Genomic DNA, 24,028 nt, shown 5'->3' with positions numbered 1-24,028 from the left:
ACTCAGTGTTGATTAATGACAGTAATGTTCCATTGTTCCATTACCTTCAGCATTTATTACAGCTTTCCCCTAACTTAGTGTATTCCACCCCTGAAAAAAAGTTCAGATTCTTCAAGGCATGGAAAGCGAGACCTACAGGGCTGTGCTGAAGTGTGTAGCACTGGGATGTTTCCAGTTCCTGTGGGCTGCAGTGTGAGGTGTCTGTTGGTGGGGCCTGTTCCAGATCTGAGAACTCGAAGGCTGTTTCATCCATTGTGTTTCGCCTCAGGGTCTCTGAACCTGTTCTCTAAACAGTCGCGCATCGTGGTGGAATGCTGCAGAATTATCCACCACGAATGCCAGGGCCCAAGGTTTCTCAATTTTTTTTTACATTGCCGCTTCACCTGTCAGTGCTTTTAATGTTGTGGCTGACTGGAGTATTATAAATCACCGGATGGGAGTGTTCATAACAGATTTATCTGACCTGTCTGCTTTCAAGACCATTTGTCTCGTTTATGCTCGCATTTTCTGTGACACAATACACCAGCCGTAGCACATACTTCGCTCTGGGGATGAAACACAGAACGCAGTGTGAACATTTTTCATTGTGTGCACAGCTTCCTACTGTCTGCACTGCAGTAGATTATGGTCTATGAGCCCAACCTCACTGGACAGCAGGATACCTCTCTGCACAACACTCAATCTATTATTTTTATTGATTTATTAACTTTACTGGAGCTTCTTTGCACAAGTTTATATCACACCATACCTAATAGTTCCATATCAAACACTGTCCATATCAGGGATATCTACACTCACAGACACAGACTCAAATTGTTTGCCCAGAGCAATCGATTTGAAGTTATTGTCGCAACATTTTGACTAGTTGATTCTAATTTCTGTACAAGTAAACATTTTGGACTTATTACATGTAAATTAATAAAATAATAAGCATACACTTTGACTTACAGATAGCTTTTTTCCCCCACAGGGGCAGAAAGAAGCTTGCATACAGAGCCAAACATTTAAAGAGCTGTCTTTAAATGCTTCAGCAGACTGAGGCCTGAATCTTTATCATTATCCATCTTTGTATTTGAAAGAACAAAGAATTGCGCATCATTGACCTCTATGTCAGTGACACATATTTGTGTGTAAGTGCTCCCCCTGTTGGCTGACAGCTGAAATGCAGTCCTTGCTCATATGTAACACCGTGATTAGAAAGTTCGCTTTATCTCTAAGGGCCTATTTTAATGTGGGATCAGAGGAAATCGATTTGTGGGTGGCATGCTTAAAGTGGAGCTCTTGGCCAAGTTCACCCTTTGAAGTTATGAAGACTTCAAAGTGTAACGTTACAACGGCTCCAGCCCTAATAAGCCTCATATAAATTTGTTATTTTAGCGATCAGACCAACTCGTGATGATTCGTGAGAGGAGAGGGGGTGATGTTTGGGATGTCGGCTTACAGTCCCGTGAGCCTGGCAGGCGCATATGCTTCCCACTTGCTGTTTCATGCAAAACAGACCCAACAGAAAGAAAGAGGAGGGGTGGGGCACAAAGGAAGCGGAGTCTGGCAGAGAGCGCGCGGGTGTAGTCAGGAGGAAATGGTATGCAGCTCAGCCTGCTCTCTTCCTCCTCCTCCTCCTCCGGGTCCCGTAGCGATCCTCCTGTCTGTTGCTACACGCACAGACAGCAGCCCGTTTTAAAGTGAAACACTGAGCTCTGAGGTACTCGTCCTGGACCTCTCTCCTCCCGGCATGCCCCAGCGAGGCGGCTAAAAACGGTTACCGGCTGACGATGGCTTCGGTGCGGGCGGTGTGCAAAGTTGCGACTGGACTCGTGGGAAGTGTTCACACCCTACGCTGCGGTCTCAGACCCGCTCGCCCGGTTACATTTCTACACCAGGTAAATAAACGCTGTACTCCGAGTCCCTCGTGGGCGTCACAGTGTAAAGCTTCCTGCTGAAGCACAAGACGCTGTTTTTGTCTCTATTTTGAGCGCTACTCAAAAACTTTTTTTCATTTTCCTGTCGTCTCTATGCCTGTGGAGCCTGTACAGAAGATCTGGGAGGATCGATCCAAATAACGAGGCTATCGATACCAAAAGTGTCTGATCGATACTAGTGATAGGATCTATACTGTGCTACTAGCTTCAGATTTATTGATTTATTAAGTGCTTTAAGGAGAAATAGATTAAAATTTAAGGTATTAAAAACTGTTTCAAAATATATGAAAAGCTGAAAGGTGTTTTGGCATTTATTGTGGAAAGTAAAAATCACATTGATTTAGTGATCATTAAAATGTGTTCAATGGACTTATTCCATAAGTCATGAGACACTGCTCACCCATACAAAACCTGCCATGAGAGAGTAAAAGTATTGGCATTGGCAATACTGGCCCTGTATTTACCTGGTATTGGACCTGCAATATCCCACAGCACTACCATGCAGCTATACATCACCCATCAACAAACATGTCCAGCCCACAGTCAGGAAATAGTGCAGCAGGGAAATGCTGCAGAAAGTGAAAACCCACGCTCCATCACAGCAAAATCTTGAGATTTTATTTATTTATTTATTTATTGTAGTGAAGCTTTTACTCACAGTTTTATTAAGGCACCAGTTCAGCCCACATCTTTTATTGCCCGCTGCATGAAATTGCTTTGGTCAGCTCAGCTGCAGGGAGGCAGATCTCAATTAAGGTGCCTCAAATCTGTGAGTGTGCAGGGAGAACAGTGCAGTTTCTGTTTTGCTCGGTGCAATCAGAGCCTTCATAGATGGATGCTGAGATAGAGTTTGTTGGATTGGAAAAAAAAAGGAAGCTGTCAGAGGGGCAGGATGCAGTGACTCACTCCTACAAGCCAGAATGACTAAGATGAGTTTTATTTTTAGACTGGACCGTATATAAAAGTGGAGCTTCAGTAAGCGAAGTCCTTACAGCAACCCATGTTTCAGCAAAAAGAATACAATTCATATCGGCTGCAAAAAGAACAGAGTTAGCATGTCAGTGTGTTTTATAAAGTCGTTTTCAGAATTTCTTTCCACTTTATTTGGCAGTTTAGAAGACAGGCAGTGAAACAATAAAGACTGGGAATGCTCTGCCACAAAGGTTTTGTGGTCTTTAACCTCCTCATTCTGTAGACCGACCTATATTGAGCAATAGATTTCAGTTAGACTATAAAATGGGCCGTTTCTCTGCTCTTTGTAATTTTCTTTCCCCAGCCAGAAACGTATCAACCTCAGAGGAGAATCTAAATTACATTACCTTCCAAAAATGGGGCATTCAGAGTGAAAGTGTCTTTTGTAAAGGAGCAGCTGGGCCACAGACTGTTTTTAATAGGAATGTAATGCACTTAGAAAAGCAGAGAGCATGGCTGCATGCAAATGTACAGATCTGGTTTTTAGAATCCACACAGCAAGTTGCCAATTTTTAATCAGATTCCTTCCAATGCAGTGTATCAGAGGACTTGATTGAGTGAAGGAGGCAGAGGTCACTCTGAAGATTGTACATGAGACAGCAGAAAGCTAGGTTCACCGGCATTTTGACATTAAAGATCTGGGTCGCCTCCAAACCCCTCATAAATCCTCAGTTCAAAACCACCGTGTAAGAGTACGTACAGCTACTAAGCACTGTGAGCAGCCTGTGCCCTAAGTTGCTCAGAATTCAGATATGATCTCTTTTGGGTATCTATAGGGCGATATTCATATTCAGGCCACGTCTTTTATGAATTTGTAACACAAGCCTTTCCCTGGTGAGATTCCACTAGAGACAAAACATTCAATATCACCTTTTTGTAAAAGTTTCACCAGAGACGTGACAGGGAGTTAGGGCGTCTCTGTCACTGCTGTAATGCTATATAGGTAAACATAAAACACAAGGATGTTTTAATTAATAGTGCTGAGAGAAACCCGACTGGCCTGCAGGAAACTCAAGTGCTGCTCACTGTTAGTTCTTTGCAGTTTCACACATTCAGATGAGAGAATCGATATCAGCGTTGTTTCTGTGCGTCCACAAAAGTGCTGAATCAATGGGGCTAAGCAGGATGAAAAAACGCAAAAGCATTAGTTTAGTGTATTGAATATGTGTGGAACGCTAAAATGAGACGTCGGGCTTTTGGGAGCATTTATAATACGGGTCTGTTTGAACAGCCCTTGAGGCGCAATGGCAGGACACATGATAAAGTCATCTGCAAGTGAGTTTGTTTGCAGCCTACTTCTAAAAAATGTTCTTCCGTTCCCGGTGAAGTCCGCTGTTGCTCTGGCCGACTAGTTGACCAATCAGCATTTGGCAGATGTACAGTGTCATCCAAGCTGAGCATCATGCAGTTGAGAATTTTGTAAAGGATACAACCGGGGTTGGATAAATTAGGCATAACTATTTGCTCATTTTTCTTTATTGTCTTGGCACTGGGCAGGCAAACACTGTAAAATCTAAGTGGTTTCATTTGAAGAAGCCTGACAACCAAGTGTGGCCATGCCAGGTGCAGATACTTGTATTCATTAGGGCAACAAATAAAGTGACTGTTAATTGTAAGAAGGCTCAGCAGATATCAAGAACTGATCTCGTCATCTGTGGTCCAGCGTTGCTTAAAGAGGAAGCCGTTGCTCAATACAATAACGTGTAGAAAGAACAGTACTGTGGTTTGGTGAGAGTGCAGCGAGTTTTAGAACTCGTTTTCATGATGTGATGTCAGACAGCAAGTTTCCTAAGTTTACTTCTTAAGGGGGGGAAAATTACATGTTTATGCAAGGTGTCATCAGTGATTATGCAACATCACTTCTTCAGCTTGAAAAGGTGGGGCAGGGTGACCTGAGAGAAGTAAAGAAGTTGAGCTAATAGAAAAGTTTGAATTGGAAAATGATCAGATGATGAATGACAACAGGCCCTAGATAAATGAAGCGAAAAACAAAACAAAACGTGTAATTTTCATGTAATTTGTCTTTACGGACATGCCTCTCTTTGCGTAATTAGTGTGTGGAGTGAAACAGTAAACATGTTGTTACCATAAGAGCTTCCTAAACTGTGTTACGTCAAACATGAAAAGAGAGAGTCGTTGTCAGTGTCACTTTGACACTTTGCTGTTAAGTTTAAAAAAAAAAAACAACTATCACAAATGTACAAAAATAACACATTTGCCATTACACTAATGCCCTTCCTCTGTGTTATGTTGGCTCGCCCATCAGCAACTGGTGGATTGATCATAGAACAACATAGAATTTATTAGGTAGATGGGCCACTGGCATCAATGCAGGCTTTAGTTTTATGGTTGGGGGAATCCTTTGTAGCGTTTTGTACTTTTTGTTGCCTGTAGACCTAAATAGTTTTTTATGTTTACATAGTAAACACATTGATATATATAGTGTGTAAAGAAAATATCACCACACCATAACACCACCACTTCCATCATCCTGAACCATTGAAAGAGGGCAGGATGGATCCATGCTTTCATCATCTTTATCGGGGGCGATCGTGGCTCAAGAGTTAGGAGTTTGCCTTGTAATTGGAAGGTTGCCGGTTCGAGCCCCAACTTGGACAGTCTCGGTCGTTGTGTCCTTGGGCAAGACACTTCACCCGTTGCCTACTGGTGGTGGTCAGAGGGCCCGGTGGCGCCAGTGTCCAGCAGCCTCGCCTCTGTCAGTGTGCCCCAGGGTGGCTGTGGCTACAATGTAGCTTACCATCACCAGTGTGTGTGAATGTTTGTGTGGATGACTGGATGTGAAGCGCTTTGGGGTCCTTAGGGACTAGTAAAGCGCTATACAAATACAGGCCATTTACCATCTTTATGCCATATTCTGACCCTACCATCCAAGAGTGCAACTCATGCCGGCTAAGAACAGGAAACTGGCTGCTTAGCCGGCACTCGGCATGGTCTTCTGCTGCAGCTCATCTGCTTCAAGGTTCCACGTTGTATTCATTCAGAGATGCTCTTCTGCATACCTTCGTTGTAACGAGTGGTTATTTGAGTTACTGTTGCCTTCCTGTCAGCACTCTGGCCATTCTCCTCTGGCATCAGCAGGGCTTTTTCTCTCAGAGAACTGCAGCTCACTGTATATTTACTCTTTCAGACCGTTCTTTGTAAACATTAGAGATGGCTCATCAGCATTTTCAGAACTACTCAGACCAGCCCATCTGGCACCAATAACAATGCCACGTTCAAAGTCACTTAAACCACCTTTCTTCTCTGTTCTGATTCTCGGTTCGAACTTCAGCAGCTCAGCTTGACCACATCTACAGGCGTATCTAAAATTAGATAATAATAGTTCTCAGTTCAATCAATATTTTTACAATAGCATTAATACACATAAAGCTAAAAAAACATATTATTCCTAATCTGTGCCACAACAGTCGCTGATAAATTTAGAACAGATTTAAAGCACATCCAGTCAAAGGAACATTCCAGTAGCTCGCTTAATACCATGGTAATGGTGCCGCTGTCTTTACAGAAGCATGTACACAGTGGGTGTGATGGTGTTGACCCTGCATTGTTATAGTCTTGCGATAACAGCCCATCAGAGCACTGCGCTGTGTGTGATAAGTAGTGAAAGTTGCTCTGGTGTTTATAGTCACAAATAAACTCCTCTTCAATCCTTGTGTAAATGAGGGCATTTTTCTCACTGAGGGTTTAATAAGTAAACTCAGTATAGCTGATACTCATCTTTATGGGCTGTTCTTGTCCTGTTGCGACCTTGTGATGAAGCTTTGCTAAGCCACGTGTCACTAAAGTGGTAATGTGAATCACTCAGAGGGTTTTTTGTATCGGCTTTGCGTTTGTTTTTCTGCTCCTTTTTAATCAACTTTTTTAGATCCGTCTGTTCTGGACCTTTGCGAACACCACATGAATTCCTTAATTTCTGCCCTCCTGTTTTTTCCTCCTCCTCCATGTTTTTCAGTATTCAGCTCCTTCTCTGTGGCATTCAGGGTTGAAAGTTGCACCACTCTTTGCTGAGATAAGCTTGGGGAATGATGAGTTGGTTATAAATGTGGACGTTTGGACTGAGAGATGACTAACTGTAAGATTAAATGGGCTAAATGTGAGTACGTGCTCCACCCTTTTTAGTGTAGTTGTACAGTGGTCGCAGATGGGAACGCTCTGCTTGTTGCGCCTTCCTTTTAAAGCTCACTTTGTATTCCCAGAAGACATTTTTGATTTGGAGAAATAGTTTTTGTGTGTGTGTGCTGCTGTTTGTTTAATAGTGTTACAAAACGTTTTATTCATTGTATTTGCATGAAACACAACCTCAGCCTCGTGTTCGTACAGCACACCAACCCCGCAGTCATCTTCTTCCCGCTTCCCACCTTCTCTTTGTTCTCTTAAGCGATCCGGATCATTAACTGAGTAGGAGAAGATAAATGGTTCAATGCAAATCGTTTTCATGCCAGAGTGCTGGCTGTTCTCAATCATAATGGCAACACAGAGTAATTCAATTTCTCTTCCTGGCAGCCGTAGTTTATCACGCTCGCACATTTTTCTTTATGCCTCGGGTCATGCTGGATAGACACTGTAAGTTATTCTCTTATGATTCCTTATACGACGGCAAAAATCTCTTTCCCCTTTGCTTGGCAATATCAAATCTGTGGCCAGAGTGGGAGCCGATTCCTTTAGGAGGCCATAGCTCAGTTGTGACAGGATTGATAATGGAGGGAACTGATGGAAGACTGCAGGGAAAATGAAGCTGGCGATAGACGCCGATCATTACTGGAGCAGCAAGCCACAGCCTCTGCGTGAGGAAGGAGAGAGGCTGGCAGATTGTCACCATATTCCCAAGTTTTCACTGCCCGGCTTCTCTCTCCTCCTTCCCTGTTTGCGTGACATAAATAAAAAATGCTTAGCTCACGGCGTAAATACACCTTCAGCTGATTGTTCTGTGAAAGAACAGTTGGATGAAACGATTCGGTGATGAGGGGCAGATGTGCAGTGATGTTCCCTGCAGCTCCAGGAATGTGTGAAGGACAATAGATAGGCAACAACCACTCTGCGCTCTGAATATTGATGCGCTGCGTATCAGGGAAGTGTGTTTTGTTTTGATAAGAAGACAAATTTAGGCAATGGCAATTTCTGCCAAAGCAGAGAGCCCAATCGTTTCTCCGAGTCAGGCGTGTTTTGTGCCATGAGAGGCATTCGGTTAGCTGTTACTCATGTGTTTGTCATGTGTGGGCTTGTTCAGGCACTACAGTCTTCAACCTGCAGGACGGGATAACCAGTCATGTATGTGTGCTGCATAAGCTATGGGCGGGTCCGGCCGTTTGCACTAGAGTAGCTCAAGTAAAACTTGAGCTCAGTGAAAATGAAGCCAAAGGGGAAGTTTCAATCCTCATATGCCACCATGTTATCATGTCAAACTGTGCTGGAGAAATAAGCATGCTGATTGGGAGGTGGATGCCAACACAGGCAGCTGTAACTGATAACTGTTCGCCAATTTTAAACTCCATTAATTTGGGTCAGTGGAACTGAGAAATGTGTATTTGTTGATTGGTTGGCGAGTGTTTGCCGGAATTTGTGAGCAGCCACTGTGAAATTGATCGCTAAAGCCTCAGTCACACAGCCATAGAGACCAGTCACTGACCCCCTGACAGCTACAAATCATCATGGGACCTTCTGCTCAGCCGCTTACAATTTACTTAACAACTTTAAGGTCCAGAGATATTTGGATATATATAATTAATAATAATCTGAGGTTATGTTTGAACATAAACGTCTCAAAACCTGTTAAAGATAGCATAAACATGAACCAGGACCTGCAATTGAACACTAATGCAAAAGGAATTTTTTTTTAAAATTAAATTCTTATATACAAAAATAAAGAAAATCTTCATTCAGCTTTCATGCTGGATTGAGCAAATATGTCAAGTTGTTCCACAGAAACAGAATATCAGTAGATAGTCTAACCCAAAGTGAAAAGTTTCCAGATAGAACTGTAATTATAATAAAGAAGTAATTGTATTACATATGTGCATGTTTTTCATTTCCCAGACAATCTTTGTAGGCATGCACGATGTCCTGGAAGAGCTGGATAACTCAGGTTAAATTAGAATGACACTAACAGGCATTCTGTCCCAGATTACAGCTCTGATCCATTTTCTTTATGGTAAGAAAGGCCATGTGTTATTCCAGGCTTTTGACTGTAATAGTTTTTGAGATATTCATGTTCAAACACTGCCTATTTCGACGTGAAAATTGAAAATGCAAATAAAGACATTTGATTTGGGCCTCAGTTTTCAGTTTCAAACCCTACAATCTTTGGAGGTCATCTGTCACCCTGTAAATGTTGATCGGTTTGCTAGCATTCCCAAATTGTTCTTTAATGTTTTTTTTTTCTTTGTAGCTGCCACAGGAAGGTAAGAGACAAACGAAGGTCAGTATTCATCATGCACTGTGTTAGAGGCTATAATAACAGAGGGCTGAGAGCATGGCTTTGGAAGTGGACTATTATTCATCACACAGCCCTGAAGCTGTATTATCTGCCATGGTAGCCACGTTGTGTTGATTTAAAAATGGGATTGGTAACGTGTGTACACAGAATATAAAATGCCTGTAGGCACTCAGCTGTTGAATTGTCTCCGGTCAGTGATCTCTCTCACACACACACACACCCATTCAGCAAACAGTCTGTCCTCGTCCTTAATGCTTAACTTCAGCTCTGCTGTTTTCACATTAGCAGATCACCGATGCGCAAAGAGTGCAAAAACCTTCGCTGCGCTCACACCGGCCGTTAAACCACTTCTGGCCTGAACTGTTTGCTAATGTGAGTCTAGTGTTGAATGCATTTTTTTTCAAGCACCTATCGTGTGTGTTGGCAGTGAATGCCTGCAACTCTCAGTTTAATGAAGCACAGTGACTGTTGGAGCAGAGGTGGCAAGTAAAAGGTTTTCCTAGTCTGTTGTTAAATATGCTGGGAAGGTGTTTGGTGTCAGAGGTTAACTCTGTAGTGACAGAGTAACTAGATTATTTCTGGCCACTTTGGATAGCGTGGTTATGTTTTCCGGGATTAATGTGACTGGGAGAAAAGTCAAATTTGGCAGCGGCTGAAAACAGCACACAAAGCACTTATCAATATTAAATCTCTCTGGGTGTGTTGGGCCACTTGTTGTCGATCTATTTTCGCTTGTGAGCCCTTAAAACGAAGCTCTGTCCCTCATTGTAGGTTATGGTCTTATTGTGGACATACCCATACAGGGCCAAATGGCTACCTGTGGTTTAATGTGGACTGCCCTACAGCATGCTGTGTGGGTCTACCCACAGTGTTTTCTGGGCGAGTTGTTAGCAGGGAAGCAAAAGTATGTTTTTAGCCTCTCAAATGGTGTATATTTGAACATTTAAAGGCTAAAGAAGTGTGGTATTGTCTGAGGAAAGTCAAGAGTGGCAGAAAGGGTCATGCGTGACATTTATGAGGACAGTGAGACAGCGCTCAGGTGTGCAGCAGGGGTGGGACTCCTTGTCTGCATTGGTGAAGGACAGGTTTACAGGTAAGGTCAGGCAGCAGTCTCCGTGGACTATGATTTTCGCAGCCAACATTATGATCTGTAGTGAGAGTAGGGAGCAAGTATACGCTGGAGAGAGGAGGAATGAAAGTCAACGAACACAAGACAGAACACACGTGTGTAAACGAGAGGGAGACAGGTGTAACAGTCAGCCATCTGAACAAGAGAGGTGACGAAGAGAGTGCAGGCAGGTTGGAGTGGGTAGAGACGAGAGAAAAGGTAGGTTTACAGGTGATAGTGAGACCTGCTGTGATGTATGGTGTGGAGATTTTGGCGCTAGCAAAAAGACAGGAGGCCAAGCTGAAGAGTTTGAGATTTTCATTGGGAGACACCAGAATGGACGAGATTGGGAGAGTACATCAGAGAGACAGCTCAGGTTGTGCAGGGTGGAGACACAGTAAGAGAGGCAAGGATGAGGTGGTTTGGACGTGTGCAGAGGAGGGGTAGTGGATATGTTGTAGATGGTCTCTATAAGGGATGGAGGGTGGGTGCGCTGTAAATGGATATTTAACTTGTTACGGGCAAATTATAGTGAGGGAGTGTCAGGATCTCACGATGTTCCTGTTCATTCTACTAATTCGACGTCTTTTACAGTCCTGATAAGAAAGCTGAGACTTTGACACTACAGCTTATTCAGGTTTCCTTACCCAGTGCACTGCAGCTTTTAGACATTTTTCAGTGTGTGCTATCAGACAGAAGGCACCTTCATATTGGTTTCACCGCAAGTGTGGGCAGCCCTTAATTGCTCTCTATCTCTATCTGCAGCAACTCGAATTTGACTCATGGGACCAATTTGCTTCACTCTTGCTGTCCACATTTTTCTTCATTGTGTGATACATAACTGATACACAAGCCCTTGTATCCTGAGGTTTTAGGTAATTGTCAGTAACTTTTTAAAGCACTTTCACAGTTTGCTTGAACCACTGCGGTACTAAAAGTTTTAGGTTAAGCTTCAGCTTAAAGTGCGTGTTACTTATTGCTCGTTTGAAACGTTTTCCCTCTTAAAGCGCTCACTCCAAAGCTGCGTGAGAAACGGCACATCTGGTCTCTTCGTGTCTATGTTCCTGTGATAGGAGACTTGCCTGCCCCCTTCCTCTCATGAAAACGGACAGCTCCCTTGTTCTTCTTTAATGTAATATTGATTGACCAAACTCCCAGCTTGAAGGCCAAGGGATGGGAGAGTGTCTGCAGCATCACTGGGCATTAGTGGGATGAAGATGTATCCAAGCGGGAACCCTTCTGACTTTCTGAGTGTGCAGATTGTGGTCAGATTTAGTGCGCTTTAGTATTTAGTGTGTTAAATTATGCTTGCAACTTAAATACCTGCACTGTGAAGGCATACAAGCATGGATTAAAAAGACAGCAGAAGGACTACGCCCAGTGAATGCCAAGCGTAGGACAAAGAAGTACTCCTGCTGATTAGAATAATGAACTTCTCAGTGGATGTGTTCTCCATACTCAGGAGTCTGGGAGAAACCTGAGGTCTCACTGTGTGACAGTACGTCTCTTATTTACAAATGCACTTGTCTTTCATTTAAGCATTTAATACCATTGTCACAAAAATAATTAAAGTCATGCATCAGTTTGCTCCTTGTGACATAAAAGCATATTAGGAAGCCACGATGTAATTAAACACCACTGTGAACTGGCTTGTGGCAGAAGGTTTCCAAGTGCTTCTTTTTGGTTGTTCAGATGCTTCCTTTTAGTATTCCGTGGATCTGTTTACTCTCCAACATCTGCTGACATGACAGTTTGCAGAGGGCGGGGTTTGTGTGTCTGTGTGTGTGTGTCTGTGTGTACGTGAGAACACAAAGAAAAAAACTGAGTCATTTCTTTCCTTTCATTCATTCTCCCTTCATATCCTTCTTTACAGATTCAGCACAGAAGGCCTCCGCTTGGAAGTTATCCAGCTCTTTTCTACGCTACAAATGCTCCCTCTAGCGGTAATATGATGTTATTACATCCACATAATATTAAAACTTTTATGTCACACGTGTGCACCTGGTTTGTGACTTTACTTGTGGGTGGTCAGACTGGCCTTATCTGTGCACATATTTGGAATAATAAATGCAAAACTTAACACTCAAACTAACCATAACCCCCCACCCCCACCCCCTTCACTGTGCAGCAGATGTATCTTTGAAGTACAAACATGGGCGTTTGGTTCTGGAAGTCCCCTTGCCATCCAGGAATGAGAAGTGTCTGTTTTTTTTAAGGCCCATGTTGATGAGCGTGGGCGACTTGATCGGCAATCTGCAGAAAGAGGACCCAGGAGCTACCGCCTCAGTTCTCTCTAAAGGTAAAACATGCTCAGTATGCAACAGGTGCAGTCGGTCTGGTTCGCTGGGTTGTGCACAAAAAGGATGAACGATAGCAAGTCAAGCAAGATGCCTCCACAATAATCATTTACTCATTTTCACATTTACACTGAGCAGTTATCAGTCAATCACCTTCCACTGCGAGTAACTGTGGCTGTTTGTAGTACAATAGGTCGCGGTTCCCTGCGCTTTAAAACAGGGCGGTGTCTGTTTTATGATCTTGTAGCACAGATCATTGCTTTTAAAAGAAATTCATAAACCGTGCAATTCTGGGGAATACTGCAGTGTATTTTACATGCAGATAGTCTTGCAAACCTCTGTGGCTCCTCAGTGAGCAGGAGGGAGTGGCACAAGGTTACACTGGTCTACACGATCTTCACACACCTGTGTCTATCAAGTTATGTGTTGCCTTGAGCGTGCCATTTTTTGACACAGTGGAGAAAAATAGGACAATTTTCTGTAACAGTACTCCACACTTCCTTTTCAAACTTCTAATCATTTTGTAGCCACTCACATCTGAGTTGGTATGAGAACCAGAGCGGTTAGGAAGAGTATCTGATGCAGTCCTCCTTAAGTTACCTTAAGGGTAACTCGTGAAAAGTGTATTTTTCCATGAAAGAGACAGGTGAGGCAGGTTGTGGCAAAGATTTTTATCACTTTAGAAGACGGGACATGTTAGACCAGAGCAGCAGAGATTAGCAGATGAGCTTTTTCCCACACAGATCTCGTTCCCATACATGAACTGTAGTTATGCAGTGCTGAACTACATTCTGTAAGCTGTAAATTACTGACTTTGTCAATCACCGGGGGGTTTATTTGATAAACTTTTTGTTGCTATAATGTTTTATTGAATTTGTTTGGTCCCTCTGCCCGCAAACCTTTTTTTTCACGGTATAAAAGATAAAGTTAAATCAGTTCAGCACTTGCTTTGACAGATGGGGAGCGCATTGCCAACAGCACGCTGATCGATGCCCTGCTGGACAAGGACTTTCAGCTTGTCATCAACAACGCAGTTTATAATATCTGCGCTCCTGAAAGGGGTACATTTATCTCCATTCATAAATTCTCCATTTGGCAGTTTTCCAATTACACTTGATCCTGGTGATAAAATGTGGTTATTATCTTCTATTCTTCTCATATTTCACTTTTACTTTCTCCTCGTTGTCTGCCCTGTTGCTCCCCCGTTACAGTGTGTGCATCTGCTGAGCACGCTATAGAGCTGGAGGACATGAAACATGTTGTGCACCTGCTGCACACGGCACTCCACCAGCCCGAACACCAGCTGCTGAAGGAGAGGGAGCTCCTGGAGAAACTGGACAACCTCAAACAGGAGCTTTCTCCTCTGGAGAAGGTACTCGATGTGTTGCAACAACCACTCACCCATGAAATTACTTTGTACCTTGTTATACTTGCTTGAAAGCTTCATTTAAAGGTAATGATGACATTTCAGCCTTAAAGACTTGGTAACCCATTTTTCTCTGCATTTTATTGGTGACAGATGAAGGCAGACCTGTCCGGTAAAGCAAACTTCCAGACATCCAGGGCTCTGTATGTTGGCCTGGCGCTGCTGTCCGTGCAGGGCGGCGCTCTGGCCTGGCTCACCTGGTGGGTCTATTCATGGGACGTCATGGAGCCCGTCACATATTTCATCACCTACTCGACCAGCATGGCAGCTTTAGCCTACTATATCCTCACCAAACAGGTAAGACTCAGAGACACCTGACTGACTTCACCGTTTTCCTCTAGGTGTAGATGACAGCTGCTCCTCAGGCCATTTCACAAGTTGTTCCTTCAGACTTGGGCATGTGATATATTGTGGACTGTGAAAACAACATGGAAGCTACAATAAAGATGTCCTGTATTGCTCTGAAGGGGTGAAGGTTGTTTGTAGTGTAAATAAATATGGCTCAACTTGACTTCTTATCAGGGTAACTGACAACTAGCAGTTAGAACCTATTACTCAGCAAGTCACGTACCAGAACTTTCACTGACTTTCGAATCACATTTCATATTTCACATTTTGGGAAATACATCTATTTGCTCTGCCCAGTAAATAGTCTAGAAAAAGCCATAAAATCTACCCCAACTCTCTAGACCCAAGAAATGATAATAACCTCCTTTAGAAGGCTGATCTTACACTTTAGATGTTAAAAAGCAAAATATAGTTACACCTAATGCTCATTTGTGTAAAATTGTCATGTGTGCAGATATATTTTTAAATAATTAACCTACTTTATTCTCTCCTACAGGATTATGTATACCCAGACGCCCAGGACAGGCAGTTCCTGCGTTATTTTTATAAGGGGGCCAGGAAAAAGAGATTCAATGTGGAAAAATACAATGAACTCAAAGACAAGCTGGCCCAGGTTGGCTGACTGTTTTGTTTTACAATAAATCAGTCAGAATCTTTGTTACTGAATGTGTTTGTTTTTTTCTTAAACAAATCTACAAGGAACTGTTTGTTTTTTTTAATTAAAGGAAATATCAGCCAAAAATAAAAGCTCTGATAAATTTATTTCAGAAACCTGTAAAAGGTATGAACACCTGCTTTTACAGTCTTTGATTTTCTGTTTTCTGCGTTTCAGGTGGAGGAAGACCTGAGGCGTCTGAGATATCCAACCCAACTCCAGCTACCAATTGAACAAATCCAGCCGAAGCCATAAATGAAGCCAAGCCATGAATGATGGTCCCTCAAACTTTAACAGAGGAAAAACAAAACTAATTTTCCTGCTTTATTTTGATAATAGCATCTTTTTATCTCAAATCCATGAAATTGTTTTCTTTAAGTATTAATAATGATGCCAATTATATCATCAAAAGAAAAAAAAAATAGAACAAAGATTGATTGCTAATGAAATGAAATGTTTCCCAAACCCCATTTGAATCTGGTGTCTTCCTGGTCTGATTGTGTGATTGTGAAGCACTTTGATTAAATCTGCATCGCAGCCGTTACAGGATTATTAAATAAAGAATGCAAACGCACTTTCTAACACAAATGCAATGAAGATTTTTATAAAACACCTTTTTATTGAGGGCAAGTAAAGTAACTAAATTATGACCACAAAAATACAGCATTGTTGTGTGTTCTGGCATATTCACCCCACCCACGCCACACACATACACCACATGACACAGTTTTAGGTCCAAAGTACAACTTTAAAGAACACACCCTCCTCCCTGAGGTACTTTTCACACTGGTATTGTCGTCTAGGTGCAAATATGCAGGAGTAAATGTACTATAAGTTACTGACACATAAAGAACATGAAATCCCTTTGTAAAGCAGTAAGGCTTAAGGAAACACACTGTTTATGTAGTGCTTGGACAGTTTGTTAAAGTGTTGGCTACTTGAGGCTTATAGTGAGATAATAATGAAACTGATGAGTAGGAGCATTCCACCGGAAAATTCCAGCTAAGAACTAAGAAATTCCAGTTTTAAGTGGAATGCACTGCATGTCGCCTATTTCTGAAGATGAACTGGAAAATATTTGTCTGGCTGAAAAAAAAAATCCTCAAAAACCCGTGAAACAGACTCCCTGAGTTTTCAAGCTTCCACAGACAGCGCTGAGCCGGTGAACAGCTCGGTGTTCAAGGCCGCTGCAAACTATGTGCTTTGAACTTGTTATAAAAGAAGGCAAACTGAACGCACTGCCGTGCAGTAAGACATCGTTCTGTACTACCAAAGTTATTTCAGTAGTTTTACGAAGCAGCCGAAAAAGACTGATTCATAACCATCATAATTTAAATACAGATGGGTTGTAATCCACATGGACGGGGATAGAAAAACTAACAGGAATACCAAATTTAACACAGCTACGCCATCAATGGCAGTAATTAAACGATGACAGTAGTTTTAATGTTGCCCGTTTTGGCAAATTTGTTGTCTTTTACACACCCCTGTCCCCCAGAACAAAACATCTCTGCTAGTTTTCCTCTGGCCTGTAGTGCCTTTTCTTCATTTCCAGCTCCAGGCATGTCTGCCTTCTCTTTTATATAATAAAATTAAATGTCAGTTATCTCGTTATGCTTAAAGGACTAAAACGACAAGTCAAATTTAAGAACTATTTTCCTTGTATGGAACTAAATCTGATCATCAAAAGAAACGTGAAGCTCAGCCACTAACTTGAACATCCTGGCATTCCCACATGAACTCTTTTTAATACTCAGGAAATAATTCCTGAAAGGGGACATCTGAGAAATATATTTCTGGGTCCTTGTGTCTTACGAGATAAGTGCCATTTAGTTGTGTTAAATTCAGGCAGAGTGGTCGTTTCAACAGCTGCTATCACAAAACTCTGTAATTAATACATTACTAATGCAATCAAGATGGATAGCCACAACTACAGGCCTGAGGTAAATACAACTGATTTTCAATTGGATGTTCTCTATAAACTCATTAGATCTTGTTATATTTTGTGTCATAAGCAGCTTAGTCAGACTGGCAACCTGTCCTGGGTGTACCCTGCCTCTCGACCTATGGCAGCTGGCCCTGACAACCCTGAATTGGATAAGCAGGAGAGGATGGATGGATGGATATTCAACTTAGTCAGAAGACAGCCACAGTTGTGTTCACTAAGTAAAACAGCATCTCTATTTCCAACAACAGTTCAAATATCAGTTACTGTAGGGGTTGTTGGGTTGGACTCCATTATAATCCCAACTATTGGTTTGCATTCAGAGATAACTGGGAAAGTCTGACCAAGATTAAAGAGTTCATTTGTTTGTTTGCTTTCATCTTCTGGAAACCACGTTTTCACTGTTTAGTTATTTAAATTTTGCCATAAGAACAACACTAATTCTTTGCCAAAGAAACATGTTTTACATATGACCCCCATAGAGCCTAACAGCCACTGAATGAAGCAATAAACTGGATTAGATGGTCACTTTGCATGTGTTCATATTCAGATGGTGATACAGAAAATTATATACATTTAGTCCTAATCTAGTGCCAAGTGTAAATTCCTGTTCAGAAGCCCTATCTAGTTAAAAAAAAAACCCACATAAACCCGCTTATTGAAAGACTGAGGTGTGACAGTGTTACTTTTTTGGTCGGAAGTAAAGTTTCTTGGTGAGCATTGAAGCAAAACAAGGTACTTGCTTCTTCCCAATAGCGTGTAGGTCACGAGCTCTCAGAACACTCCTCATGGACACTTTTCTATTGACCAGCGTGAGTAACTCTGTGAATTCCAGGGTATCACCATGCTTTTGGAGCAATTCACACAGATCTTGGATATACCAGGAGCCATTGATAGTCTCCCGGTGTGAGTAATAACCTAAAAAATATTGAAAAGAAAAGTTAATATGGAAGGTGAAGAAAACGCAAACGGAAGAAGTATGGATTTTTAGGAAGCTATGAAATGTTAAATGCTTTACAGCAGGATTTATAGTGGCTCAATTGTACTGTTTTATTAAGAAAAATAAACCTATTTAGGCACTGGTCCAACTCTTGATCACCAATAAATGAGCTTAGACATATAAATACAAATACACAAACAGTGTATAACACTAGCTGGACAGTTTGTGACACTGTAATCACGTGTCACTGGTAGCCAAGTGGAGACATTTTAGCTTTATATTATTATATAAAACAGAATAAACTATTAGATATATTTGAGGATACTATTATTCTAACATCACATATCTACCCTGTGATTAAAAATACACTCAGTTCAGTGTCTTTGATATTTCCTCTGAGCCCAAATAAAAAGCAAAAGGTTGAGTCAAATCCCAGAAGACTCACCTTCAGCCACAGAATAGCACATGATGAAATCAGCCCCAGCAGGCAGCGTGTGTATGGCACTGGCATCCACAAACACCTCTACTTTGCTATCCACTGCATCAGCAGGGGTAACCGGATCATCATGCTTTTCTCCTCGACATGCCTGGAGATGGATGGATGGAGCATTAAACTAAGGTAATGCAGCAAGTTAACGTGCTCTAATATAGCGGTCCCCAACCTTTTTTGCGCCACGGACCGGTTTATGCCCGACATTATTTTCACGGACCGGCCTTTAAGGTGTCGCGGATAAATACAACAAAATAAAACTAGTACCGGTACCGAAAAAAAGAAGATTTATTCACAACACACGTGAAAAGACCCAGGAAAACTGAGTTAACGATAAAAATAATAACAAAATAACGCTGAAAACCGATAAAAACCCTGAAAACAATACATTTCACACCTGAGCCTCAACTCTCACGGCCCGGTACCAAACGACTCACGGACCGGTACCGGTCCGAGGCCCGGGGGTCGGGGACCGCTGCTCTAATAGACTTGACTGATTTTGGCTAGTGTGTACCTGTATTACGAAGATCTTTGGCTTTCCAACAAGGTCCTGGCACTTGTCTCCCTTGAACATGGACGTGATCTCCTGGATACTGATTTTTCCATCGTAGCAATAAACATGGTTATCCTCTCCATGGCTCAGGAAGGCGAGAAAAAAGCAATCCGCATCTGAGTGATCTTCCTCCGCAGCTAGTGGGACAAAAAGTACTTGTTATTAAACTTGCAGCTGTATGTTAGATTTGAGACAGATATGTTTGCAGGAGAGCAAAGAGTTATGGGAGAAATCAAACTACGGTGATGATTTTCTTGATGATTTTTATGTCCATCTTGGATGCATGCTAGTTATTTAAGAGTTACAAGTGATTATGTGGGTACCTTTGGCGATTTCATCTAGGACTGCCTCCTGCTTGTAGTTATCATAACACCTTACTTCAAAGTTTAGATCCTTCAATCTGCACAGAAAGTGAAAATGAGTCGATTATTTTAACAGATCAAGGACCAAAAATAATTTTATTGCTCTTTATGAGCAATATAAATTCTTTAGACAAGGGTTTGTTTGGATCAGGATTGACTGGACCTTTTTCAGAGTCCTATAAATTTCAATGCCTCAATATTTCTGCTTCTGCAGACACTCCAAAGCATCAGCTATTACCACCACAGGAGAGACGGTCATAGGATTCTTTCTAAAATCCACAACCATCTCTTCAGTTGTTGATGCAGTGGGAACAACTTGGACCACTGTGAAATCAACCTCTATAGGGCCACGATCACACTCTGTAGTGGGGATTGTGATCAGGGTCATCACTACTCAGGAGAGAAACAATCACAGAGTTCTCTGTGAACTTAAAAATATAGCGCACATATTGTCCTTGGCACTCGCTGGTGCACTGCAGTGAAAGAACTCAGCCTCAGGGCAATCCAACAGAGAAAAGAATAACATTTAATAACCAGGAAAAACATTTGAAATTCTTACACGATATTACCACAGAACAGATCTAAACCTGCCATGAAAGCGCAGCCTAATGCAATTTCCTTTTCTTAAGCAGGTAGATGGAAGTTGTACCTTTTCTCCAAATTGTAACGATCAGCATTGGTTCCATTTCTGTCATGCAAGCCCAGGCGCCAGAAGAAGCACTCCTGATTAAAGATGAGTGCAAGACCTCGTCGTTTGTTGCCCATCTTGTACTCCTCTGCAGGATCCAGGTAGCTGAATATCGAGTGAAAATTGGGCACATGAATACAGAGCAATAACCTAAGTGAGAATTTCAAGTAACAGCCACAAAACGTGGAAGTAAGAATTTACCTTCTGATGAAGGAGTCGGTCTCTGTTTGGTTTTCCGTGCATACTATTGAAAAGCACATGCATAAATAACCAGTGCAATAACTACAAAATAATAATGCTGTGGCAAGTCTTGCTTGCAACATGCCAGTGTTAATGATAAACATGATATTGGAAAGAAAGTAGTAACACAAGTATGACAGTATCCTAGATCGTACTGTGCCAGTAACTACCTGCTTAATGTGCTAGTAAGAGTGTTAGAATAAACCGAGCACAGACGACAACCGTGATATTTTAAAATCTCAGTATTGCATCAATAATGCACTTGACAATATCATAGTTGTGTAATTGTTCCTTTTCTTCAGGCTGTCCTCACTAACTCCACACGCAAACGTCTTAAAATAATTAAGATAAATTTGACCATTAACATATATCTAATATCCTGTCAATACAGGAAATTAGGTTTCTTAATATTGTAATTGAGAAACCTTTTGTGTAGTGAAAATTAATTCAATTCAAGTCAATTTATATTTATAAATACTTATAAATATTATAAATACTTATAAATATTATAAATACTTATAAATATATTTATACATTTATATATTTATTTATACAGCGCTAAATAACAACAACAGTTGCCTTAATGTGTTTCATACTGTGAGGACCCTACGGTATTCAGGAGAAAGCGTCAACAATTAAATGATCTTTTATGAGGAAGCACTTTTGAGTGGTGGGAAGGAAGAACTCCCTTGTAACAGAAAGAAACCTCCAGCAGAAACACGCACAAGGAGAAGCCACCCTCATCCTCATCCTCCAACCATGCGGGAAAAGGAAAAAGAAAACACAGCAGAGGACTTATCCATAGCAGGATTTAGCTTTTCAGACTTTTGTTTTTGTTTAAGAGTACAGCTACAAGTGCTGCTAGTGTGGGGGTCAAGCAGCCATTGTTCCATCCGCTCAAAGTCCTGACAGCTGTCAATGGCTGAGTGACGGGTGGAGAAAGATAGCAAAGGCTGCTAAAAGAACAAAGCCAAGAGGAACAGCTCTATTCTCCACCCTACAGATACATAGGACAGAGTATTTGTGCAAATGAGGTAGAATGGGTGTATTTGAAGGTAAAAGGTTATTTGAGGTGACTGTTGTTGGTTCTATGTAAATAAACCTTTGTTAAAGTGAATCCATGAGGGCAATTTGCTCATTTTTATTTCCATAGCCTGGCTCTGAGGCAATCTTTACTATCACTTTAGATGTTTTGCTTTTGTTATTAGTTACTCACATATATAAATAAACTCACAGCTGAATACAAAACAAGCAAGCAACAAAAACTCTGGAAGTGCACCTGGAAGTCCAACACTGATAATTAGGAGAAAAAATGTTAGGTATAAAGCAGCCATAAAGCAGCTTCCTGACCTGGACTGAGGGGTACAGTATGAAAGCGATAGTAAAAATCTTTGAGCTGATGATTAATCACACGCTGTTTTACACGCCCTGTTTGTTTCACCAGCAACAAAACATTACTTTTATTACATTGTTTGTACAACTTTACAGCTTTTAGTGTTTCGCTTTTTGCTTTTGGTATGAGCAAGTACTTTGTCGTTCATGTTTTAAAAAAAGATTTTAGAATTTTTATATACTTCACGGTAGGAAATACTCACCTAGCTTGCTTTCACCTGTTGGTTTGCTGTCTGTGGCAACACTTCCTAGGAAAGTCAGAGAAGGAGGAGCAGTGAAGTCCCGACTTCATTGCTATTACATTAAAAAAAAAAACCTGACACACGTTGTACTAACGTGGTGACTGACTTAAAGAAACGCTTATAGTAAATGTGTGACAACATTTATAACAGAGCATACAAAACAGTTTAAAATACATTGAGCTCAGCGTAGATCGAAACTTAGTAGCGTTGCACTTATTGTTCGGCTTTCAAATTAACAGGTCGCCTGTCTGTTTCTAATATTTTTTAAAAATGCAAATTTATTACCTCCGCAGTCGTCTTTTTGCTTGTCAGACATGTTCACGGTTCGTCTTTTTTTCGGACTAACGCCGTGAGAAGAAAACGTCACCGTCGTAAAACCCACCCTAAAAAGAGTGTATGTGTGGTTCCGCCCACCGTAATCTCATTGGCTCAGATTTTCACCTATTGGCTGTCGCATCTGTCATTCAAAGATTTAAAGACTAGTATTTCCGTGTTTGCAACATTGTAATAGAACAAGTTCAGGCAACTACCAAATCACGAACAACTACAAGAGCATGAGAAGAAAGTAAAAGATTAAGTGGGCTAAAAGCCTAATCCAGATTTATGTTACGAGCCTCATCTCATACATGACTAAAAACATAAAGCCTACACTTCATTGTTCTTAAGACATTTAAAGGTCCACATATTTATAAACGAATGACAGGTAACAAATTAAAAAGATGCTTCTGCAAGTCACATTAGTGCCATCTTTACCATCGCATTCAGTTACATTCTGTGGAAGGGCAGGGAGGATGTGCTAACACTGCCAACTCATCATATGTTCCGTTTTCCTCATGGTATAAGGAACTGGATACTGACCGCCTTATTTTACACAGTTTTGTAATAATGTCCTGTTTGGCAGTTTTAGGAGATATGGGGGAATTATATTGGAAATATTTCAAATGAAGCTCTGTTTCCCTCTGTTGGAAACGGTATGCATAACAACACATAATCACTTTCACGTCAATACACAAACACACATTCCGATATTATCTTTAGACTACAGCAACGTTCTATATCTTTATTCGTACAGTAATAATATGAAGATTGCATCATTTACTTTGATGTAAGTTTCAGTAACACCTTTAATATTACTAATTACAATTAATTAAAACATTAATTTAAAAAAATATAAACTCAGCTCGAACACTGGGGAAAAAAGGAAGAGGAACAATGGGCAAATTACTACACTATGACAAGTACAGGCATTACTAATGGCATGAAATGAATGTTTCCCCAAGTCTGTTTGAATTGGTTGTATTTTGAATAAATTTGTTTTCAAACCGATTCTGGACAAATAAAGGATGCGCACACACTTTCTGTCACAAAAACAATGGAGATTTTTATTTAAAACAAAATTAACGATGGCAAAGCCATAACTACATTGGTTCACAAAGTATAACCAAAGTCTGTGTGTAATTTGGTGTATTTCCTTTTTCTTCATACGGGTCATGACTACAAGTGTTTTTGACTAGAGTAGAACTTTAAAAAAACACAGCCTCTTACTTTTCACACTAGTGTGATCACTGAGGTGCAAATACACATGAGTACATGTACCATAAACTGCTGACAGGTCATTAATTCCATTCCTCAAGTAGTAAGCTTGAGGAAACACTCTGATTAGGAAGTGCTTGGACAGGTTGTAAGTGTTACTGGCACCCTGAGGCTTAGAGTGAGAAAAGTAAGAATGAAACTGATGAGTACAGAATCCAATTTTCTGATTGCTAAGCTATCACGTCATCTGCCTCTCATGATAAGTTGGGAAACAACTGGCTGTTGACACCAAGCAAACCAGACTCCCTGACTTTCCGGTGAAAACTTTTCTGTGCAAGACTGCTGACTATGTGTTTTGAACCTGATATAAAATAAGGCCACGTGAATGCATTTCTGTGCAGTAAGGCATCATTCTGTGCTGCTAGAGTAATTTGAGTAATTTTACAAAGTAGCCAGCAAAGACT

The 24,028-nt window shown here is 41.2% G+C and overlaps 2 protein-coding genes across 3 annotated transcripts; one reads left to right on the top strand and one right to left on the bottom strand.

The window, feature by feature from the left end:
• The first annotated feature begins 1,552 nt into the window (after positions 1-1,552).
• LOC102793437 (calcium uniporter protein, mitochondrial-like) lies at positions 1,553-15,649 on the top strand. Of its 2 annotated transcripts, none has more exons than XM_006787091.3 (8): positions 1,553-1,880; positions 12,327-12,396; positions 12,585-12,752; positions 13,707-13,811; positions 13,962-14,122; positions 14,270-14,473; positions 15,021-15,137; positions 15,357-15,649. In XM_006787091.3, exons 1-8 carry the CDS (start codon positions 1,773-1,775, stop codon positions 15,432-15,434), a joined length of 1,011 nt encoding a protein of 336 aa, XP_006787154.2. In that variant the 5' UTR covers positions 1,553-1,772; the 3' UTR covers positions 15,435-15,649. The 2 variants fall into 2 exon arrangements, with proteins under 2 accessions (XP_006787154.2, XP_006787153.2); XM_006787090.3 differs by having other exon boundaries at positions 12,582-12,752.
• A 129-nt stretch (positions 15,650-15,778) lies between these two features.
• Positions 15,779-22,407, bottom strand: LOC102793142 (caspase-6-like). The gene is made up of 8 exons (XM_006787089.3): positions 22,317-22,407; positions 21,993-22,037; positions 20,359-20,401; positions 20,119-20,262; positions 19,431-19,507; positions 19,069-19,244; positions 18,510-18,651; positions 15,779-18,042 (listed from the first exon to the last, which is right to left on the bottom strand). The coding sequence occupies exons 1-8, from the start codon at positions 22,345-22,347 to the stop codon at positions 17,807-17,809; spliced, it is 894 nt and encodes a 297-aa protein (XP_006787152.1). The 5' UTR covers positions 22,348-22,407; the 3' UTR covers positions 15,779-17,806.
• Positions 22,408-24,028: the final 1,621 nt, after the last annotated feature.

This window comes from Neolamprologus brichardi, chromosome 6 (assembly GCF_056152115.1).
Source record: "Neolamprologus brichardi isolate AB-2024 chromosome 6, ASM5615211v1, whole genome shotgun sequence".
Taxonomy (NCBI): domain Eukaryota; kingdom Metazoa; phylum Chordata; class Actinopteri; order Cichliformes; family Cichlidae; genus Neolamprologus; species Neolamprologus brichardi.
Note: the sequence above shows the minus strand (reverse complement) of the source record. Positions and strands in the feature narration are given on the sequence as shown.